The 24,165-nt window shown below is 41.7% G+C and overlaps 1 protein-coding gene and 1 long non-coding RNA gene across 2 annotated transcripts in view; one reads left to right on the plus strand and one right to left on the minus strand.

Moving 5' to 3' along the window:
- The first annotated feature begins 9,259 nt into the window (after window positions 1-9,259).
- Window positions 9,260-24,165, plus strand: part of LOC113901384 — a 29,586-nt gene continuing 14,680 nt past the window's right edge. The window contains exon 1 of the long non-coding RNA XR_003513405.1: window positions 9,260-9,341. This is a non-coding gene — a long non-coding RNA (uncharacterized LOC113901384). The remainder of the gene's footprint in view (window positions 9,342-24,165) is intronic.
- WDR92 (WD repeat domain 92) overlaps window positions 16,291-24,165 on the minus strand; it is a 29,147-nt gene continuing 21,272 nt past the window's right edge. Inside the window, exons 6-8 of the mRNA XM_027555660.1 lie at window positions 23,593-23,727; window positions 20,337-20,434; window positions 16,291-17,289 (exon numbers count right to left, since the gene is read on the minus strand). Coding sequence (XP_027411461.1) covers window positions 17,082-17,289; window positions 20,337-20,434; window positions 23,593-23,727 — 441 coding nt within the window. The 3' untranslated portion in view covers window positions 16,291-17,081. The remainder of the gene's footprint in view (window positions 17,290-20,336; window positions 20,435-23,592; window positions 23,728-24,165) is intronic.

The raw sequence follows: 24,165 nt of genomic DNA on the forward strand, positions 1-24,165 counted from the left end.
GCCCCTATTTGAAAGGTGGGAATACTGAGGCTTGAAGAGGCTAAGTGATTTACCCAAGGTCATACAAGCAAGTAAGTAGAAGTGGCATATCTGAAACTGTTTGGTAATTTTTTTTATCTTTTATTTAGTTGTCTTTAATCTGTGGGAATCTTGAAATCCTGAATTATTGACACCTTCCTGGCACAGTGGTAAAGAACCTTCCTGCAGACGTGGGAGATGCAAGAGACACAGGTTCTATCTTTGGATCAGGAAGATCCCCTGGAGAAGGAAATGGCAACTCACGCCAGTATTCTTGCCTGGAGAATCCCGTGGACAGAGAAGCCTTGTGGGCTAGAGTCCATGGGTCGAAAATTGTCAGACACAACTGAACGAGTGAGCTCCCCTCCAAAAGGGAGATTTGCATTTACTTTTTCCTGGAGTCGTGTATCCTACCAACAGGGGATGCTTTTAAATTTCATAATGAAGTATGGGCCCTGGCAGCAGGCTCAGGGCTTAGCTTCCAATCCCTGCATTTGAGGCTGACACTGACATTGATCCTCCAAGCCTTGCAGTTTGCTTTTCTCCCTTGATTCTAGTTTTAGCTCACTATGCATGTATCTGTATGTCCTATTGTTTTGTTATTGCTGGAAATTTCCTTCTGTTTCTATATTTTTTTGACTTTGCCTCGAGGCATTAGAGATCTTAGTTCCCCAACTAGGGATCAAACCCATGTCCCCTACAGTAGAAATACAGTGTCCTAACCACTGGACTGCCAGGGAATTCCCTTCCTCTGTTTCTTGTGAGAGTTCAGTATATTCACAAGCCTATTGTTATCCCACACTAATGCCATCAGAATATCACATCAGGGCATCTGTTCACCGTTCTGCCAGCAGCATTCCAGTTTCACCCTTAAAATGTGCTGCAAAGACTTCATATCTGATTGGCCCATCCAACATTTTGGTGCAGACTTGGTCCCAGCAGAATTCTTCTGTAAACCAGATTGGTTCCACTTTCTCTGACCACAGACTTGATTCTTTTATTTTTATCAGGAGTTCAGCTCACAGTCTTTAACTGATTTTTAGCATTTCTGGCAGCTCTTTCAAATTACACAGGCTCATTTCTCTGTCTACAAAGACTCTGATACATTTCCAGGAACATATATAATACGGTGTTACTAATGGAATAATATTATACTTATTACAAGATGTATAATATCCTGCAGCTTGCATTTTGGTTTAAGAACATATCGTAGTCCATCCCAGGGAGCCTCCCAGGTGGCACTAGAGGTAAAGAACTCACCTGCCAATGCAGGAGACAGGAGAGATGTGGGTTTAATCCCTGGGTCTGGAAGATCCCCTGGAGGAGGGCATGACCACCCACTCCAGTATTCTTGCCTGGAGCATCCCATTGACAGAGGAGCCTGGCGGGCTATGGCCCATAGGTAGTGCAGAGCATGCTAAGCAACTTAGCACGCACATAATCCATCTCAATACTTACAGTTGCCTCATTCTTTTTTCATAGCTGCATGCTGCTGCTGCTGCTAAGTCGCTTCAGTCGTGTCCGACTCTGTGCGACCCCATAGACGGCAGCCCACCAGGCTTCCCCGTCCCTGGGATTCTCCAGGCAAGAACACTGGAGTGGGTTGCCATTTCCTTCTCCAATGCATGAAAGTGAAAAGTGAAAGTGAAGTCACTTAGTCGTGTCCAACTTATAGCGACCCCATGGACTGCAGCCCACCAGGCTCCTCCATCCATGGGATTTTCCAGGCAAGAGTACTGGAGTGGGGTGCCATTGCCTTCTCCGTCATAGCTGCATACTACTCAATAATATTATCGCAGTGTTTTTTAACAATTTAGTAGTCAATGGACATTTAGGTTATTTACAATTTGCTTATATAAATAGTACAGTGATATAATAATCATGTGTATATGTGTGTACATGTGTGAGAGGAACCTATAGAAAGGATTTACAAAGTAAATTTGGGGGTTTAAAGAGTATGAATATTTCACATTTTAATGGATGTCACCAATTCATCTCTCTCCAAAACCATGCTAATGTAACAGTGCTTGTGATAGAAACTATTGATACTAACACCAACACAATATCCATTTCCCTCTAATTCCTTAGTAAGGGATTCCTTTTTAGTTTCAGAGTGGTGGTATACCTAACGAAAACCTGCATTTCACAGCCCCACTTTCAGTCAAATATGATCACGGGGCTACCTTCTGGCCACAGAATTGTGAATGCAAGTGTTGTGTGGAGCGTTCTGAAATCCTGCTTCCTGGAAATTCGTCGTCTTTTGGTTCTTCTGCCTTTATTTCTCCCTCCAACCCGCATAGTGGTTAGATGCTAGCATCCCAGTAGCCGTCTTGGACCAAGAAGTGATTAGAAGAGAAGCCATGTACAGGCACTGAGGAGAAGAGAGGAGGCAGCATCACGGAGCTCCACCCTGCAATCCTAGGCTGCCTTCATCTTGACCGCTATTGTGTTGAGAACAAACCCAGGACTGTCTGGGTCTTTGTTACGTGCAACTGAATGCAATCTCGAAGTTATACCATTGCTTCCAAACACTTAACCATTAAGCCAGTCTTTACTGAGTACTTACTATGAGGAGCCCAGTCAAGTGCTATGGATAATCACCACAATGCCCTTGCCCATCCCTAAACTGGGCTGTCCTTACAGAGGTCAGGGCCACCAGGTATGTGAGCTTGTATTAATACACTGACTCCCCATCCTTTCTTGCCCATAAGTGATCTCAGTCCACAGGACTGACCGAGCAAACTTGACATTCCCATCTCTTTGGCTCAGATCATCTAAGGAAATCAGTCTGTGGACACACACACACACACACACTCCAGTGCATACAAAAAACAGAACAGCTTTTCTTGGGATCCACAAAACTTCCTTATCTTCCAGTCTCAGGAATTTTCCAGGATAAACCTTTGGCCCCCTTTAAGAGATGACCTGCCTGATAAAAAATGTGACAGCTCCATGGAATAAAAATTTGTAGAGTTAATAATTCAAAACTACTATTAAATCAATGCACTTCTTTTTGGTTTGTCAATATGGACTTTTTCAATTAGACAATTTTATTACAGTGATGAATATCAATAGCACAATTAAGAGACTATTGTTCTAACTTATGGTCAGCTTTGCCTAACGATCCATATTTGCTCTTGAATAAATGTGGTGCCTGTAACCCTCTGAAGATTGACAGACCTTTATCGGCAGCTGAGCCTCTCCCATCCCTGGTGAGGATCAAGCAGGAGTGACTTTCTTTTTTTCCCTTTTTTAAAATTTTTTAAATTATGAAAATATGATAACACATTTACAGGAGACTCAGAAAATACAGAACAAGGTTCCATATAGTTCCACTATATATTACAATTATTTTCTAAGTAGATAAATTAAGGTTTTTAGTTAGAGTTTCAATATCAAACTAGGAGTGACTCTCTTCACATTTCCTGGAGGGATCTTGGCAGGGGCTTGAGCCTTTCTGGTGACAAATGTTACATACAGCATCTGACAAGTAAGCTGAGTCCCCAACCAAATCCCACTTTTCCTAGTAAATGAAGACAGCAAAAAAAAATTCCTTTTTAATCTTCATGGGGACCTGTAGAACCTGTCAATTGGGAATAAAGTGTGGCAAAAGTTCAGTTAAACCCAGGGGATCTCTCTGCTCTAAGTAATGATTCATTGTCACCTGAGTCATTTAGCCTGCTTATAGGAGAAGAAACATGGGATATGGAACCAGATGTCTGGGGACCAAGGCTCACTGGCCTGGCTGGGCCCAGCCCCTCCTGAGCTAACCTGAGAATGATCAGGGAGCAGGAGTGCTCCCATCTTAGGACTCAGGCTGATAAAAGAAAAGCTCATATACTGAGGCCTGAGAAAGTTATTCTGGCTTATCGATGAGCTCACTTGAATTTCATGTCAACTAAAACAGCCTGTTTGTGGCCTTTCAAGCAACAAAGTGTGGAAAATTCTTAAAGAGATGGGAATACCAGACCACCTGAACTGCTTCCTGAGAAAACTGTATGCAGGTCAAGGAGCAACAGTTAGAATCGAACATGGAACAACAGACTAGTTCCAAATAGGGAAAGGAGTACATCAAGGCTGTATGTTGTCACTCTGCTTATTTAACTTATATGCAGAGTACATCATTCGAAATGCTGGGCTGGAATCAAGATTGCCAGGAGAAATATCAATAACCTCAGATATGCAGATGACACCACCCTTATGGCAGAAAGCAAAGAAGAACTAAAGAGCCTCTTGATTAAAGCAAAAGAGGAGGGTGAAAAAGCTGGCTTAAAACTCAACATTCAGAAAACTAAGATCATGGCATTCGGTCCCATCACTTCATGGCAAATAGACGGAGAAACAGTGGAAACAGTGACAGACTTTATTTTTGGGGAGCTCCAAAATCACTGCAGATGTTGATTGCAGCCATGAAATTAAAAGACACTTGCTCCTTGGAAGAAAAACTATGACAAACCTAGACAGCATATTAAAAAGCAGAGACATTCTTTGCCAACAAAGGTCTGTCTGTCTAGTCAAGGCTATGGTTTTTCAAGTAGTCATGTATGGATGTGAGAGTTGGACGATGAAGGCTGAGTGCCAAAGAATTGATGCTTTTGAATTGTGGTGTTGGAGAAGACTCTTGAGAGTTCCTTGGACTGCAAGGAGATCCAACCAGCCAATCCTCAAGGAAATCAGTCCTGAATATTCATTGGAAGGACTGATGTTGAAGCTGAAGCTCCAATACTTTGGCCACCTGATGCGAAGAACTGACTCATTGGAAAAGACCATGATGCTGGGAAAGATTGAAGGCAGGAAGAGAAGGAGACAACAAAGAATGAGATGGTGGGATGGCATCACTGATGCAATGGACATGAGTTTGAGCAAGCTCTGGGAGTTGGTGATGAAGAGGGAAGCCTGGTGTGCTGCAGTCCATGGGTCGCCAAGAGTCAGACACGACTGAGTGACTGAACTGAACTGAAGCATGCACTGTACATCTGCCTCAATTATTAGAGAAAAGGGCACACTGACCCAAAGTAAAGAATGTCCGTGTAAAATATAGTGGGGACTCACTGTGTACGTGCTGCTCTGGCTTTTTTGACATCTTGATGGAATGTGTACCTGACTTATTTAATGTTCTTCATTCAGACAAGATATAGAACTGTGCTGGAAATCATGCTTCTCTGGAGGAGTTCCTCAGTCACCTGAGAGCTGTCTCCAGGCCATAATCCTTGGGCTTCCCTGATGGCTCAGCTGGTAAAGAATCTGCCTGCAATCCAGGAGATAAGGGAGATGCAGGTTCAATCCCTGGGTTGGGAAGATCCTCTGGAGCAGGAAACGGCAACCCACTGCAGTATTCTTACCTGAAAAGTCCCATGGACAGAGGAGCCTGGTGAGCCACAGTCCACAGGGTCACAAAGAGTCGGACACGACTGAGCGCAAGCACATAGTCCTCAGTTAGCTCAAATAAAACTCTCGCATTTCTATTACAGAATTCTTATTTATTGATTTATTAATTATTTTCATCAACAAGGCCCAAACATGGGCCCACAAATCCAAGCAAGATGAAGGTTGCAGTAGTTCCCACATTGAAGTCAGGCTATATTGGCAGAGAAGCAGGGCAGCAGCTGGGCAACCAAGACTGCAGATGCATGTAGACAGGTTTTTTGGTCCCTGTCTGCCCTGTGGACACCAAGCTCCAGCATCAGACCTGAGGACAGCAGCCTTACATACTCTACTTAACCAGCTTAACCAGTTCCCACAATTGCATGTCAAACCCCTGTAATAAGCCCGCAGTCACTCTGCTTCTCTGGTTGAACACTAACTGATACCCACCCAAACCCTCCCAATAGAGTGCTCTTTAGTATAAGTTATCTAGAGCAGCAGTCCCCAACTGTTTTGGCACCAGGGACCAGTTTCATGGAAGACCACAGCCAGCAGGGCAGGGGGTGGGTGTGGGTGGTTTTGGGGTGATTCAAACACAATACATTTATTGTGCCCTTTATTTCTATTATTATTACATCAGATCCACCTCAGGTCACCAGGCACCTCAGACCCCAGAGGCTGGGGACTCCTGATGGAGAATCTATTTCTGTTGCTTGCAGATCCTAAATCCCAAACCATACACATTGCCTAATGTTTTTTTAAATGTTTTCAAAATATTTTTAAAAAAAATGTTTTTAAATTATAAAGCACTAAATACATGCATGTTACTGTTCTTTTTGTTAGTATAGACTGTGCTAGAAAGACAGAAACTCTAGGGTCAGATGGACAGAAGCAAATCTGAACTCTGCCAGGTAATACTCACCACTTCGGATTAAGATACTTACTCATTCTGAGCCTGAGTTCCCCTTTGTAAAAAGTGGGTGAAAGTTAGGAGTTAGCACTAGTATCCATGCATACAAGAGACTCTCAAGCTGTCACTGGCTTAAACAAGAAACACGGCTCTAAGGTCATCAGGACCCAGGTTCCTCATCCTCTAGGCTCTACCCTCTTCCTCAGGGTCCCCCACCCCTACCCTATGGTGGCCACACCTACCTGAAGGGGAGGCCGGCAAATGTAATCTTCATTATGGGCTGTGATAAAGACTGGGCTTCTGTCACTGATGAAGGAGGTAACCCTGGGTATGGACTGTTATGTGTGGTGGAAAGTGCTGCCCAGCCCACCTGTGAGTGGTGCTTTTCCTTCTCCCCTCCTCCCTTTACCGTGCTCCTTGCCTGCTCCTCTCCCCACCGAACTCCTCCCAAATGCATCAGCAGCTTCCACCGATACATCAAAAAATGAAGTTCAGAATCTAGGTTCCAGAGACGGACAAGCTACATTTATTTCTTTTTTAAATCATTTTTTAAGATTGAAGGATAGTTGATTTACAATATAGTGTTAGTTACAACTGTACAGAAAAGTGATTCAATTATATATTTGTATATGTCTGTATTCTTTTTTTTTTCTGATTCATTTCCATTGTAGTGTAGAGGGAACCTCTTTAAAAGTAGGTAAATTACATCACAATTTGTTAAATTAATTTTTATTGATGTATAATTACTTTACAATGTCCTGTTACTTTCTGTTGTATAGCAAAGTGAATCAGCTGTGAAAGTGAAAGTTGTTCAGTCGTATCCGACTCTTTGCGATCCCATGGACTGGGGACTGACAGGCTCCTCTGTCCATGGAATTCTCCAGGCAGGAATACTGGAGTGGGTAGCTGTTCCCTTCTCCAGGGGATCTTCCCAACCCAGGAATCGAACCCAGGTATCCCACATTGCCAGCAGATTCTTTGCCATCTGAGCCACCAGGGAATCAGCTATACATATACATAATTCCCCTCTTTTTGGATTTCCTTCCCATTTAGGTCACCACAGACCATTGAGTCGAGTTCCAGTATATTCTCATTAGTTATCTATTTTATACATAGAATCAACAGTGTATATGTGTTGATCCCAGTCTCCCAATTCATCCCACCCCGACCCCGAACCACATTTCTGTACTTCTGGATCTTCTGCTTCCTGGCCGCGGGGCTTTGGGTAAACCTCCTAACCTCTTGAAGCCTGTTGTTCAATGGCAAATGTCCACAGCAATAGTGCTGACCTCAGAGTTTTGTGGTGAAGAGTGAACAAGTTACTGCGGAAGGGGAGACAGTATAGTGCCTGCCACATAGTTCCTAAGCAGTAAATATTAGCTGTGATTATTGTCAATGTGATTATTTTCATGTTACCTTGGTCAAGTCTCTCCAGAGACAAACTCATGATGTTTTTTTTCCCTCTGGGTTCATTCTTCACAGCTTTCTTCAGTTTTGGGAGCCTGAACAGTGAGAAATAGGATGAGGCTTAGGACGTTTCTCTTAAAAAGCTTTACTGAGCAGATTTGGGAAGTCCAGCGCATGCCTGATGGCCCTTCACAATGAGTAAGGAGCCTAGCTGCCAGGACTCCCCTCCTGAGCCCTCCCAGGAGTTCAGGGCCCCCCTGGGTGGGTGCTAACAGTCTCCCCTTGTCTATCCTTCAGAGCCAGCTGTTCAGTGGCCGTGAGGACCAGGCCAGCTTCTTACCACAGCACAGGAGTGTGACTGTTATCTCTCACCAGATAAGCAATGTGTTCAGCCCAGGTCACTCACTTATCTGCAGGTGCTAAGCACCAAGCCTCTGCCTTTCTTCCTCCAGTCACTTTGCTCACTCTTATCGCCTCTGAGCATGGTGTGGTTTGCGCATCTGATCTCAGCTTCTGGCTTGAGGCCCGAGAGGTGTCCTGGTTCCAGGGGACTGGAGTGTAGAGCCGCTTCATTGGGCAGTGCACGGAAAAGAGCCCTGGGCCAGGGTCAGGGGATGCAGAACCCAGCCTGTCTCCAAATGAACGCATTGGTCTCAGCCGTTTCTGACGCCTCTTCCAGAGCTGACAATTCTGATTTGCTGTGAAAAGCCCCTGAGTGAGCATTCTTAGGGCCTGTGGATGAAGAATGTCGCCTGCCATATCAGGAAACACAAGGTGTTGTGGCCATCAGCTACTGCAGCTGCCCCTAGAGTGCACCCTGAGGGAATTCAGGGTGGAGAAGAACAGGATACTGGCCCTCAATAGTTAAGGTGCATATTAAAGGGATGATTTTAGTGACTACTGCATCCTCTCATACAAAAAAAAAAAAAAAGTGCTAAATTCATTAATTTAAGATGTCTGGTTTTCTTTAATTAACAGCAATCTTTTGATGCTCCAATAACCGGTTTTTTTTTGTTTGTTTTTTAATGTTTGGCTGAGATCTTGGTTGCCCACAGACTCTCTAGTTGTGGCAAGCAGGGACTGCTCTCTGGTTGTGCGCAGGCTTCTCATTGCGGTGGCCTCTCTTGTTGCAGAGCACAGGCTTTAGGCACGCGCGCTTCAGCAGTTGCAGCGCTCGGGCACACTAGTTGTGGTGAGTGGACTCAAATGCAGCACTCAGGCGCTAGAGCACATGGGCTTCAGTAGTTGCAGCTGGAGGGCGCAAGAGCAAAGGCTCAGCAGCCGTGGTGCCCCAGCCTAGTGGCTACACAGCAAGTGGGATCTTCCCAGACCAAGGATCGAACCCACATCCCATGCATTGGCAGGAGAATTCTTAACCACTAGATCACCAGGGAAGTTCGACAACCTGGTTTTTGTTCCAAAATTCCTATCCTGGCTCCTCCCTTACTACTTCTTCAGAGCAGTCCCTCAGAGCTATTTCAGAGGCTGCCCCCTGGGACTAGAGTCCACAGCAATCCACCAAATAAAACATAATTTCAACTGCGTATTTTTTTTTTCAGTCTACAGACCGACCAGAGAAGTTGAAGAAGATCTAAAATGAGGAGCAGGAAGTACGTCTTCAGCCTTCTGGCGAAGGAGAACCGTGAGTCTCTCTTGACCGCACTGCTGATTTGATGTTGCTTGTGTGGCTGTGTGGTCCACGGTGCCCACAGTGGCTTGTTCATGCTCATCAGCTTGTTCATGCAGAAATAGCCTGTGAGAGCAATGACTATCCCATGCAAATCCTGAGCAAGAAAGGTGGGGGAAAATTCTAGAATATTTGCAGGAAGTAAAGTAATGACATAAAGAAGTCCTTACTTAAGAAATGCTTCACATTACAATCAGCACTTACAGAATGAACTAGTGGTGGGCAGGGGAAGCACATATTATTTATTTACTCTACAAGATGATTCCCTCACTTTATAAAAAGTCATATATTTCTTCTCGGAAGTCAGCACTCATGGTGTGCTAAATGTAAAGTTGACGCATGTACTAAAGCTAATTAGACAACTTTTGACTAATAAATCTACTGCTTAATAAGCATAATAAACATAGCCGTGCTCTGCAGTGTTATAGATAAAGTGTTTTGTTTTGTATTTTAATAAACACACATTTTGGGGATAAATTTCCTTAAGTGTTATACAGCAGAAACTAACATTTGCCGACAAAGTTCTGTATAGTCAAAGCTATTTTTTTCCAGTAGTCATGTACGGATGTGAGAGCTGGACCATAAAGAAGGCTGAGCTTCGAAGAATGGATGCTTTTGAATTGTGGTGCTGGAGAAGACTCTTGAGAGTCCCTTGGACAGCAAAGAGATGAACCAGTCAGTCCTAAAGGAAACCAAGTCTGAATATTCACTGGAAGGACTGATGCTGATGCTGAAGCTCCAATACTTTGGCCACCTGATGCAAAGAGCTGACTCATTGGAAAAGACCCTGATTCTGGGAAAGATTGAGAGCAGGAGGAGAAGGGGTAACAGAGGATGAGATGGTTGGATGGCATTAATGACTCAATGGACATGAGTTTGAGCAAACTCTGGGAGATAGTGAAAGACAGGGAAGCCTAGCGTGCTGCAGTTCATGAGGTCACAAAGAGTGGGACACGACTTAGCAACTAAACAAAAACAACAACAACAACAAAGCAATCATACTCCAATAAAAATTAATTTTAAAAAGAAAATAAAGTTAGGTCAAAAAAAATTCTGTAAGATAATGTCTTTCTCAAGGTCCAATGTAACGCGTGTGCCTACTGTGAATTGTAGAGAAGGCTTGTCAGTTGCCTTTGAAGGTGAAATCCATTTTCTGTGATGAAAGGTCTGTAATACTAACATTTTACCACAAGGGGGCAGCGCACCACAGGGTAGTGAACAGCAAAACCCGCGATTGGGAATGCACAGCTTTGGGCAAGACTGCCTCCTTCCCGGGCCTGGGGGTGAGGGTCGGGGGACAATTAATTTACAGTTGTGAAGAGGCAGATCTGATGGTGCCTTGGCACAACCGAAAGCCCTAAGTGTTTGCCAGAAACCTCTTAGCTGTTCTCCTGCAGAAAAAGGATTGAAATCATTTTGTGTACACTGACAGAAACAATGTTTCCTATATAAATACAAAATTTGTCTACCGACATCATCAACAAATGTGATTTTAAGCAGGTACCAATACACACTGTTTTCCCTTCAAGTTTCTTTCATGAGCTTATAGAAGTGCATTCTCTCTTACTCAGGCTGTCACTCAGTCGTGTCTGATTCTTTGTGACCCTTTGGACTGTAGCCCGCCAGGCTCTTCCGTTCAGGGGACTTTTCAGGCAAGAATACTGGAGTGGGGTGCCATTTCCTCCTCAAGGGGATCTTCCCAACCCAGGGATTGAACATGTGTCTCCTGCATTGCAGGTGGTTTCTTTATCGCTGAGCCAGCAGGGAAACCCTAGAAATGCACGAAGTTAAATAATTCATTCATGTTCTACTGATCATGTCTCTGGACTGGCTCTGGATGGAAATAGTGCTTAGGATTTATAGTAAATTATCATTGAGTAAGGGCTTCCCTGCTGGCTCAGACAGTAAAGAATCTGCCTGCAATTACTGAGTAAAAATAAGTTCCCAAGAAATTTAGGATAGAAAATTAGAGGTGTTTTTGTTTTGTTTTAGGGAAAATTTTCCTTTGAAATTTTTGTAATGGACTAGATTTCCACTGAATGTATTGAAATATTATAAAAGTGATTAAACATGCCAGGAAACCAAGTGATTCTACTATGTCTTGTCTATACCAGCTGAAGGACAAATCAATGGTCCTATTGGTTCCAGGTCCCAGATCTGGCCGACAGCAGCACATGAATTGATCACTCCATAGTTCTCACCTCATGGGAAAACTTAGCCAGGGGGAGTTTACGCTTGACTATGTGGCAGATCCACGTATGTCTTCTGATACTCATTTCCCTGTCGTCCTTTGTACCAAAGCTGCCAGCTGTCAGCTGAGTATATCACTGCACAGAATAAAGTCTATGTTGCTCAGACTTACTTTTAGTTATGACCAAACTATGGCCTATAAAGATCCCCTTTCAGTGGAATGAAAGCAAAAGTGGTGTTCTTTATAAAGTGGCAGGGCATTACTTTCCTGATGGCTAAAATATGGATGTGATGGTTGGAGCTGGAGCAGCCACATTGGGTGTTGTGGAGAAAGATGGATCATGCGGAAGGTGGAGAAACAAAAGAGAAAGAGCCAGGTCTCTCATTATTATGAGCCATCATAGCAGCCTGGATTACCTCCCTGGATTGCTATAAAAAAGAAAAATACAAATATTTTGTGTTCTCAGTTACCTGCAGCTGAATCTGTGTATCAATAGAGGTATCTTGAAAAAACAGATGAGAAGTAATAAGGTGGAATTTTTACTCATTTTGTCAGTTTCATTTTTTTTTTTTAATCAACAATCAACATTTAATTGAATGCTGTATGAAGGACAGCACTGGGTGATCTGGTATTATCCTTAAGGATAGAGTTGGATCAAGACACCATAAGCAAAGTTCAACTGTTAAAAAAAATCCTTCAGGAAAATTGCTCCAGCACTATTGTATAAATGCAGCAGTATTTGATCAGAGCCATAGCCGCTTCTGACATGTATGCTTTCCCTCCTGGGAGCAGAGGTTATGTTTATCTTGAATTTCCCTTTGTGATGCAAGAACACAAAGTCAAAATCCTATTCCTCCCTTCAAACCTGAAGTTTGATGCAAAACATGCAAAACCCGTGGACACTGTGTTGATGGCCATGGGATTGTGAGGCTAACCTGCATCTGCTCCCTCTGTGCTGTTCTGATAAAGAACTCTTTGGTGGGAGTTCCCAGGTGGTCCAGCAATTAGGACTTGGCGCTTTCACTGGCGTTGCACAGGTTCAATCCCTGGTCAGGGAACGAAGATCCTGAAACCTGTGTGGTGCAGAAAAAAAAAACCCCACCACTTTTCTGGTTCAAGGTTGAGCAGAGGCAGGCTTCTCTAGATCCCTACACAGTGTCACAGATTCTAGAAAAAAGAGTTTTCACACCACCCCTTGTCCGCCCAGTCCCATAGGGAAGATAGAGTGGGGAGTCCACAGGCCAAAGGACTTCTCAACACTCCAGGCAGCATTCAGGGTGTGGGGCCGAGGGGTAGGGGACATTTTCTGGCAGCCCTGAGTCCTCACCTGGATGGATGAGGGACAGGACTGCTGTCAGCAGGTCCCAACGGATCTGAGAGCAGCATGTGCCCGATGCCCCAGGTTCTCTCAGGAGCAGCATCAGGCCCTTCTAGGGACTTATTATATAGCCTATAAGGCCTGCAGGGTAGAGCCCAGCTCTAAGGAAGAGTTCCGTGGAAAGAGAAGCCTGGCAACCTAATCTCATCCAGAGTAAGGAGGGTGGCTACACAACACGATGACGGTAGCAAGGCCTTCAGTGACGGGGGCTTTCTGGGCAAAGCCGATCCTTTTTAGAAACATAACTAAAAGCCAATGGCCAATTTATTTTCCAAATTAGACATAGCATCTGATGCAGATGGTGATATTCTACTCAAGTTGCACAAGCCAGTTTTGTACAATGCAAAGCCTACGGGCGTCACCTACTTCAGGGGACCATCTGGTGACCAAAAGGAAAACATCTTATGAAGCAGCCCTTGCTGGAAAGGCCTAGGCCCCACGATGAGAACTATTCCTGGATCCCTTATCAAAACAGTCCACAATTTACCACCACACCTAGCAAAGAGCCATATGTTAACACAAAAGCAGAGAGGAACTGGCAGTAAAAATGTGCCCAGTATTCAAGGGACTCGCTGCTCTGTGATGCTCTGATTATTTTAGGCTTCATTGAGGCCAAGAATTTATGCTTTTGAACTGTGGTGCTGGAGAAGACTCAAGAGTCCCTTGGACTGCAAGGAGGTCAAATCAATCAATCCTAAAGGAAATCAACTCTGAATATTCTTTCGAAGGATTGATGCTGAAGCTCCAATACTTTGGCCACCTGCCTGATGTGAAGAGCCAATTCATTGGGAAAAGACTCTGATATTGGGAAAGACTGAAGGCAAGAGGAGAAGCGCATGACAGAGGACAAGATGGTTGGATGGCATCACCAACTCAATGAGCTAACTTCGGGAGATAGTGGACAGGGAAGCCTAGTATGCTGCAATCCAGGGGGTCACAAAAATTCAGACACAACTGAGTGATTGAACAAGGCCTGGATGAAAGCTTTCTAAATGCTTTCAAGAATGTCTGTCTCTAACTCCACACTCACAGGAAGCCTCCAGAACAACACAGCACCTCAGAGAAGTTGACACAAAAAGAGGAAGGTGCACCAATTGGCAATCTTAAGCATTGTGGTACCTGAGACTCAACCCTCACTGTATCCTAAGGGAAGTGCCATCCTGGTTTCTGCATGGTCAGTTTCTCCTGTCTAGTGCAGGAGAGCATCATTTCAGATGGGGATACTGACAAAGCTGAGGATCAAGGTGGGGTCCACACTAAGGTAATGACCCTGGTCCAGGAGGCTGGCTGGCTGCATGGGGCAACACTCTCTAGACACAGGATAGTAAGTAAGTTTGGGCTCACCTGCCAACAGTAGGGAATGGCTACTAATAGAGTGTGATAAAGCTCATGAAGCTCAAGGGAAAACAAGTACCATGATTGATTAGCAATGTCTGTGATAGATCAGGGGCAAGGAGGGGTGTAGACAGATGAGTGGGATGGGGCACCCACATAACAAGTAATGTGTTTCATCACTTTTAACAAGCACATCATCCCCACCTTCCATTCTTCCATCTTTGAAATTGGGATGCCTCTTTTAATCACTGTGCCAGATTGTATTTCCAAAAATGAACATGATATTTCAGTCTCTCACATGTTCTTCCAGAACCTAGCCAAGCTCCCATCAGAAAGTGGAAAGTATGTCCCCTCCCCATGCATTGGTGGGATGGTTGGAGGGAGTGGGTATGACTGCCATAGCTGATATAATAGTGAGGTAAAAGTGATGCTGAGTGAATTATGAAGGTAGGCCATTAAAAATGTTAATGCTTCTACCTGGCCTTCTCTTTGGGGATGCTCATTCTTGGAAACCAGCCACCATGCTCTGAAGAAGCCCATGCCATAGGGAGAGGCCCCTGGTTCTCAGGCCTAGCTGAAGTCCCAGGGGACAGCAGCACCACCTTGCAAGCCATCTGAGTGCTGCCTTGGAAGCAGGTCCTCCAGCTTTGAGCAAGACTGCCTGACGGACTCTGTGTGGAGCACAGATGAACCTCCCTGCTAAGCCCTGCCCAAACAACAGACCTTAAACACAGTAAATGACGTTGCTGTTTAAGATACTAAGGTTAGCAGTAGTTTGTTACACAGCAGTAAGCCAGACAGCAATGGTACAGTTGTCACGGCCTGCACGTGTACACCAAAACTTGTAGGATAAGTGTCAGTTAATTGAAGGAAAACCTTGAAGACAATAGGGAGCATGTTTTAAAGAAACGTTGCATCATCATCGATGTTCATGATGGTATCCTTACAAAGGACAATATTGTAAGGAGAAAAAGAATAGTAGTGACTCAATGCAAAAAGTGCCTCAAAGGATCAGACTCTGAATAGGAAGAAATCTGAGGAATATCACACCAAATTTATTTTGAATATATTTTCCTTTTAAAGGACATACAAGAGTGACATATAATGAAAAAAACTATATCTAAATAAGTTTGAAAAAGCATTCAATGAATATGAAATGCTAAGTGATAAGAATGCATTGTATCAGTTTCATTGGCAACATTTTTCTTTCTCAGTGGTATAAGATAATCTTACAATCAAGGACATTTTAGGGCATCCTTGGTGGCTCAGTAGTAAGGACTCCATCTGCCAATGCAGGAGACATGGGTTTGATCGCTGGTCCAGGAAAATCCCACACGGCGTGGAGCAACCAAGCCCATGAGCCACAACTATTTAGCCTGTGCTCTAGAGCCCAGGAACCAGAACTACTGAAGCCCACGTGCCCTAGACCCATACTCTGCAACAAGAGAAGCCACCGCAATGAGAAGCCCGCACACTGCAACTACAGAGTAGCCCTCGCTTGCCACTAGAGAAAAGCCCGTGAGCAATAAAGACCCAGCATCGTCAAAAGTGAATAAAGAACATTTTAAAAAATGTTTTATCATTCTTAACTTAAATCTAATTATACCACCAAACATAAGTGTTCTAAGAAATTTCAAAATTTTTCATTTTTCTTTGAAAATTAAAAACAAAAACAAAACACATCAAAGATAGGCTTTTTTAAAGTTCAATTTAATTTTTACTTTAATAATTATGTCCGTAGCTTGGTTCTATAAACATTTAGGGAATTTTTTTAAGTTTAATTTTCTGAAGTTAATATTATTCAAACAAGTGACTTTCTAAGAACCCCTGAAATCACAAGAATTTTATGAGTGTTTTAGGTGGTTCTGTCTCTTGAAGGAGGGGGAGTGGTTACTGAAAGGGTGATGAATTTAATGTCTCTGAGCTTAGTTGCAGACATGGGCATTGGAGAAACAAAGTGACTTAAGAGATACTTATTAATAAGCATTTACAAAACAAAAGAAAGGATGATGTTGGTTTTATTATTCCTGTTAAAAGAATCAAAACTTCTACAGACTTCAGAAACAAAATTTATTCACAAAATATATTAAAAAGTTTGACAAAAAACAAGACTACAAAAGCCCCACAGTCTTACACATCTCAACATCATCACAGTCAGCAGCTGAAAAGTCTCCAGTATTCAACTTGTTTTATAAGATTAAAAAAATTTAAAAAAAGAAAAGTCTTTTCAAAAGTCTCAATCACAGCATTTCATTCTGAGTTAAATCGCTGAAAACTGATGACCATGTCACTTTGGTATTTTATAGAGTAATGTTCTTTTTGGAGATTTATTAACACTGAAATATCTCAAAGTATATTTATTTATGAAGGTTAATTCACAATAGTCTTACCAAGGTAAACTATTTTAAAACAAATTAAATCACTACTGCAAACCTGTAAAGACTAAAATGCAATACAAGTGTAATTACAGAATATGAAACTCTGAGGACATAGAACAAATTTAAAATAATTAATTATAGAAAAGTTTCAACTTTTATTAGAAATGGAGGGAGAGGAACAGGATTGGCTCTGGAGACCTTGGTGCCCCATGTGCAAGAGCAAACCACCACCCAGTCAGGACGCTGGTCAGGCCGTGTGACCTTTCATAGCCAGATAGAGGCTGGCCCAGAGGTTTGCGTCTGAGGCCTTTTCTCATCAGTCAAATCGCACTTTGTTCAGTGAGGGTCAGAGGATCCCAGAACGTATTCTATATTCTCTGAGTATTTGCTTTGGAGGGTTTCAAGTCCAAAGATCAAATTTTGTGGAGTTTCGTAACGATCAGTACTCTCACCATCTGGTCAAATGAACTACAGATGCACAGACCCCTCTTATCCGGACTCCAGTCCAAACTTGAAACGGGCTGAGTAGACAACGTAACATTCTGCAGAAGGCTGACGGAGCCCGCAACTCCCATCTCTACACCCTCGGAATCTTTCTTTGATCGCTGAATCGGGTATTCGCTAAAAGTAAGAGGAGATAAACCTTAGTATTTGTCATTTTATTCTTACACATGTGCTCCAACAGCTATTTTTATTTCTCACTTGACTACTGGAACTGATAAATACTAAGGCATCTTTCTTGGAGAAGGAAGTGAATACATTCTTGTCTGGAGAATTCCATGGACAGGGGGAGCCTGGCGGTCTATTGTCCATGGGGTTGCAAATAGTCAGACACGATGGTCTGACTAACACAAGGCATCTTTCTAACGTTGAGTTGTATTGCAATAAGGAGACAGTATTTCAACCTCAAGCTCAAACCCCACAAATCTCATAAAAAGCCATTATTTCTACTAAAAACGTTGAAACATCATTTCTGTTCAGCATGAGTATTTTTTATTTTACTATGAAAGTTCTAGATTGATCTAGCATCTTTAATAAATTGACCTGGTGCTCTTCATCATTTTTTACTATAATTCTCCTCTAGATGTGGATTGTTAGATGCTACAAGTAACCTTTGCCTTACAAGTAACATTTGCAGAATCTCATCTTAACACTTCCAGAAAGGGAAACTGATGCTGGTTTCTAAGCCCAGAGCTCCTCAAAGCTGAAGGACCTTATATGTACCATTTCTAAGGGAAAGTACTATTGGGAGGAGATTTTAGACCTAGACATCATTGCCTCAAAAAAGGAAACAGTGAATTCTAGAATGTTTGATCTTTTATCAGCTAAGAATATAAAATTATAACATAAAAAGAACTGAAGGTTAACACTCATAAATACGATTTGGTCTAGATTTGAGAAAGTGAAAAGTGAAACACCTGTCCCCCATAGAGATGTGTTCCTAGTGAAACACAGGGGTATTCCTCCAAAGGTCTTTTAAAGCCTGTTAGGTATCAACTATGATTACCTTTATTTCAAAAGAAGCAACTCAGAAGCAGAACAGAAACAAAGAAATGATAAGCAGATAACTGCCTATCCTTTCTTTCTCTCAGACCCTACACCTCCTTTTGATTTTTAAAAAGAATACAACATTCAGATGAATAGACAGATTACAGAACATTTTCCATGTCTCTTGGCAAAGGCTGCAGTTGTTTAGTATTTAAAAGATAATAAAGATCTTTTTTTTTCCCCTAAATCCCCCATAACACCTATTCAAGTTTTAGAGTGGAAACTGATCAAGATGGCTGAGAATAGGATGTAGAACTCACCTCTCCCCACAAACACATCAAGAATAGGAAAATTCTCACTGAAAACTAACTGGAAACTGGCACAAGGATTTCTGTACAACCACGGCTATGAGGAGAAACACACGGAATTGGGAAGGGAAGAAAAGAAAAGTGATCAGGTCAGGACCTGGGCCCCTGGGAAGGGACTCAGAGGAAAAGGGAAGATACACAGGCAGACTCCCACCCTGGGAAGTAGGTGATGAGAGCTAGAGTGGGTGCCTCCAGGTCCTATGTTGGGGAGACAAGTCCCCTTGGCTGCTTGGAGGGCCACTGGGACTCACAAGAAGGCTGTAGCCTGGGCCCACCTCCCTGGCTTCTGTTCAGCAACTTGGGATCAGACCCCTACCCTAATAGGGCAATAATGGCCACTGAACAGAGGGGAGGTCCCACCACATCCCTGGCTCCAGCTCGAGCCCCTCCATCTCCAGCCACACCCCCTACCAGAGTGATGGCTGCCAGCTACCCGGAGGAGAGATGCAACTTGTGTCCACATCAGATCCCGCTCTCTCACCAAAGGTAGTGGGCACACGCAGTCTCCCACCTAAGAACCCCCTTTAAGACTTACATAGGTACAGAGGCAGAGAAAGTTCAGCAAAACAGAACTGCACTCAATTGAAAGAGCCAGAGAAAATCTCCGAAAAAGAATAATGAAACAGAAATAAACAATTTACCAGATAAAGAATTTAAAGCACTGGTAAGAAAAATGTTAACTGAATTAGGGGAAAATCCAGATGTACACAGTGAAAATTTTAACAAAGAACTAGAAAATACATAAAGACCATTAAGAACTCAATAGGTGAAAAAAAAATACTAAAAGGAACAAATAACAGACAGTGATACAGAAGAATATATAAATGACCTGGAAAACAGGATGATGAAAATCACCCAACCAGAGAAACAAAAAGAAAAATAAATTTTAAAAAATGAAAACAGTTTAAGAGATCTCTGGGATGACATTAAGTATACAAATATTTTAAAGGGAGTATGAGAAAAACAGAAAGTCACATACAAAGGAATCTCAAGAAGGCTATCAACTCATTTTTCTGCAGAAACTTAGCAGGCCGGAAGGGAGTAGCACAATACACTCAGAGTGCTGAAGGGGAAAATCTGCAACCCAGGATGTTTTGCCTGGAAAGATTATCATTTAGAATAGGAGACATAAAACAACTTCTTAGACAAGCAGAAACTAAAAGAACTCAACAATACTAAACCTACCCTAAAAGAAATGTTAAAGGGTTTTCTCCACGTGGAAAAGAAGAATCTACAGGAAAGGGGAAAGCCCACTTGGAAAGGCAAATATATAGTAAGAGCAGACGTGCAAACACAACGACAAGGTTCTTCCTGGAGGTTGGTCAGCGTCTTCAAGCTCTGTTTCTGTCCTATCATAGTGACGTCACCTGAACTTGGGCAAGTCAATTATCAGGCTCTAAAACTAAGAATTTCAGCCCCTTTCCTTTCTTCCAGAGGTACTGTTCTGATGACCGAAGAATATTTCACAAAAACCTTCCGTCAAAGTCTTCCTACTAAAAAAAACAAACAAACTAGCAAAAACCACGATTTCAAATTTATGAAATGAAGTGTTCATGGGCTACTCTAATGTATGGAACATACCACTAAAAAAATATTTGTTGTGTTAAAAGGTTTATATTGATATTTATAAAATATAAATAAGTATATTAGTAAAAAAAATGCTTAGAAATTAGTTCTTATGTAATACCATGACATTTAAAATCATATCAAAATTAACTAAGTCAAAGGAGGAAAAACAGAGAGTTTAATCGAATCCTACTTTACGCCCACAAGTAACCTAAAATGGAGCACCATGCACTGGGAGAGACTTACTACTTCCAGAGGTGCAGGCTGCCGGCGCCTCCCGCTGTCAGGAAGACCTCTCGGTTCTGTGGCAGGTGTCGGACCTGCCACACAGTAGATTTATGAGCCTGAACAGAACAAGAGGCACACAAGCGGTGTATAAGTTTTTAGGATAAAGAAAGACTACCTTACATAGAGAACAGACTTCCGGTTGCCAAGGGAGAGGAGGGGTGGGGGTGGAAAGGACTAGTAGTTTGGGATTAGCAGATGCAAACTCTTATATACAGAATGGATAAACAACAATGTATGTCCTACTCTAGCACAGGCAACTAAATTCAATATCCTGTGACAAACCATATTGGAAAAGAACATGAAAAGGAATGGATATATGCATATAACTGAGGCACTGTGCTGTAGAGCAGAAGTTTATGCAACATTGTAAGTCAACTCTACTTCAATAAAATAAATTAGAAAAAAAGACTGTCCTAGAAGAGAAACCTGTAAAAACACAATTTTTACCTCTATCAATGACAATTTCAGTAACTTCGATCATTCCAATTACTGTTATAAAAGTAATTACTTTCTGGCATGTCTCTCTTTTTAAACTTTCTTATTTGTAAATTAAAAAAGTTTTTTGGCTATACTACATGGCTTGTGGGATCTTAGTTCCCCAACCAGGGATTGAACTTGGGCCCTGGGCAGTGAAAGTACCAAGTCCCCTGGCACTTCTCTTTATAATGGCTACAGAGATTTATAAGGACCCATCAGAAATTAGGAAAAGAATCATTTTTCTTGTTTTATAAAGCAAAGTTCTACTGGACTTAAAAAAAATATATATCAGATTAAAAGTCTTAACATTTAGCTTCACAGTATCATATAAATTATGCAAATAGATCTTATACATTTAAATATCTTTAGCTCACTCTATGGAGGAAAAAACCTCAAAATACAAAAAAAGAAAAATATTTTCTAAGGGGAAAAAAGGATGGACTGAACTTCTTTTTAACAACTTTACTTTTTTAGAGCAGTTTTATGTTCACAACAAAACTGAGTGGAAAGTACCAAGAGTTTAATGTAAAGCTCCAAGTCTTATCTGTAATTTACACCACTGGACTTGTCTAGTCTTCAAAACAAGGGTCAGGAGGACTTACAGACGGTGTTTATGGTTATAACAAGCCCGGTCCTTTATCACTGATATTAAAGATAGAAATAGCAACTGGATGAATGTTAACAGCTTGTAAATCAATCCTTATGGTGCTATATTCACTGTGGGGAACTTCAGAGAGGGAGGGTGGAGGGGGAGACAGGAGGATGGGGGAGGGAGAAAAGACTTGTGCTTCATAGCAGTAGTGAGACCAGCTAACTTGATTTAAGCCACACATAAGACATGTGCATTTCAGTTGATCAGTCTTGACATATGATTTTAATAGCCTTTTAAGAGAATTACCATCAGCAGAGAAAAACACATATCTCAAAATACACACTTTAAGTATGTGAGAGTCCTCAAGTGACTAGGTTCAAGCTGTTAAACCTTAATTTGTTTTGTAGCTTAAACTTCTATTTTTCTCCTGGAAGCTGATAAAAAGCAAAAAGTAAGAGGGGAAATGACTAAAATACACCAGTCTTTTATTTGACAGATTTAGCAATTACTGGATTAACTAAATGTAACAAAAAAAATTTTTTTTGGAGACACATTGTACTTTCCAGTTAAGGAGAAATGTGTTAAGGACTGTACTGGGGACAATTTAGTAAGTGCCTTATGTTGCATATGGACTTCCCTTGTGGCTCAGCTGGTAAAGAAACCACCTGCAATGAGGGAGACCTGGGTTCGATCCCTGTGTGGGGAAGATCCCCTGGAGAAGGGAAAGGCTACCACTCCAGTATTCTGGCCTAGAGAATTCCATGGACTGTATAGTCCACAGGGTCGCAAAGAGTCGGACAGGACTGAGTGACTTTTACTTCACTTATGTTGCAATAGATACTTAATATATCCTGGAATGACAAAGGCAAAACAAAATTACAGTGGCTAGCTAGTTACCTTAAGATTACAGTTCATTGAGCAGTAACAGTAATTTGTATGCAATAATAATTAGTTTAATAATATTAAAACAAAATATGAAGGTCTAAGAAGTACTACTGACTCCATGATAGAGGGAAAAGGAGAAAGGGAGTGAATTTTTATTTCCTGAGCAACTTACATAATTTAATATTATGGAAACTACAAATCTGAGACTGATTTTTCTTTTCTTTTATACTCGAGGAAGCTCAGAGTCACATTTCCAACTCATCTCTGGCAAATGACAGGATGTTTCAGCAGGAACTTTATGCCAACCCCTTACTCCAGATGGCAATTTCATTTTTTTAAACCAGTGCTTTCCACTTGTGCTGCTTTCTTCAACAATTTTTCTAATGTTGTAATACCAAATGTTTCCCTCTAAGTTCCCTCAAATACTATTTGGAACAAGGCAAAGTATACATATGAGGCTTCTCTGGTGGCTCAGCGGTAAAGAATCCACCCGTAATGCAGGAGACGCGGGTTTGACCTCTGGGTTGGGAAGATCCCCTGGAGGAGCCTGGTGGGCTACAGTCTGTAGGGTCGCAAAGAGTTGGACATGACTGAGCACACATGCATATATATGGGTACATTTTTGAAAAGTATATAATTAGTATTATGTTAAGGTATATATAGGGCTTCCATGGTGGCTCAGATGGTAAACAATCTGTCTGCAATGCAAGAGACTGGGTTTGATCCCTGGGTTGGGATACTCGCATATACCTAAAAATATATAATTGGGTATTAACACAAGTATATTTATTAGGAAACACAAGACTATGTTTTGTTAACCAAATTCTTTTTCTTCTTAATTAAAAAAAAAAATCTGATAGTTGCTTTACAATGTTGTGTTAGTTTCTGCTGTACAAAGTGAATCAGCCACACATATACATACATACTCTCTTTCTTGGATTTCCTTCCCATTTATTGTTGACTAATTTCTTAAACCAGCTAGTTTTCTTGTGATTGCTCTTAAACTACAAAATAAGAGTCATTACCAACAAAGGCCTTAATTATTAATATAATCAAGAAATACGAAACTGACAAACTTTAGGAAAGTATTCTTTGCACAGAATAACTTATCAAGATCCTACAAGAATATATTAAAAATAGCTCCCTTCATGCAAAAAACCTGGAAGGAACTTGGTGACTCATTCTATTTATTAGTCTAAAGCAAGCTATTAATACGAACACTCCTCTTCATAGAAAGGTATTTATTTCCCTCATCTTTACCTTTTCTGAAACAGAAGCAAAACCTTTGGTTGGATGCTGTGTTCTCATGTCAAAAACATGAAACTTTCCTTCCAGAGATGTAGCTACTAACTTATTCATACTTATGTCTTTTCTGTCAAACTCCAAGCTACACACCTGAAAATAGAGAATATTTATGAGTGATGCTCCAATGATTATATCCAAGAGTTTCTTTCAAACCAAGTAAAACAACTTTAACATTACTGGCTCATGTGAAAGCACTTAAAAAAAAATCATTTTATCTTTTCAATCTGTATACCAAATACTTGTAACTAGAAAATTTTCTTCTCGGTTAGTAAGGTCCCAAAATCATCAAAGGCACTGAGGTACATTTGGAAAGCCATAATTTAACATTTTACCATTATTACATAATGATTTTATAAAGTTAAGTCAAGGCTGACTAGAGGAAACAGGAAGGAACCACATTCTTCACTGAAGATGTACAACCCGGGAACCAAAAACCTACAAGTACCTGGGAGTCAAGTACAGTCTCGGGCTTCCTGATATTACCAGAAAAGGGCCTGGTACAAGCTCACTTTAACATCACACTGCATA

This window comes from Bos indicus x Bos taurus, chromosome 11 (genome assembly GCF_003369695.1).
Source record: "Bos indicus x Bos taurus breed Angus x Brahman F1 hybrid chromosome 11, Bos_hybrid_MaternalHap_v2.0, whole genome shotgun sequence".
In the NCBI taxonomy this organism is placed as follows: Eukaryota; Metazoa; Chordata; class Mammalia; order Artiodactyla; family Bovidae; genus Bos; species Bos indicus x Bos taurus.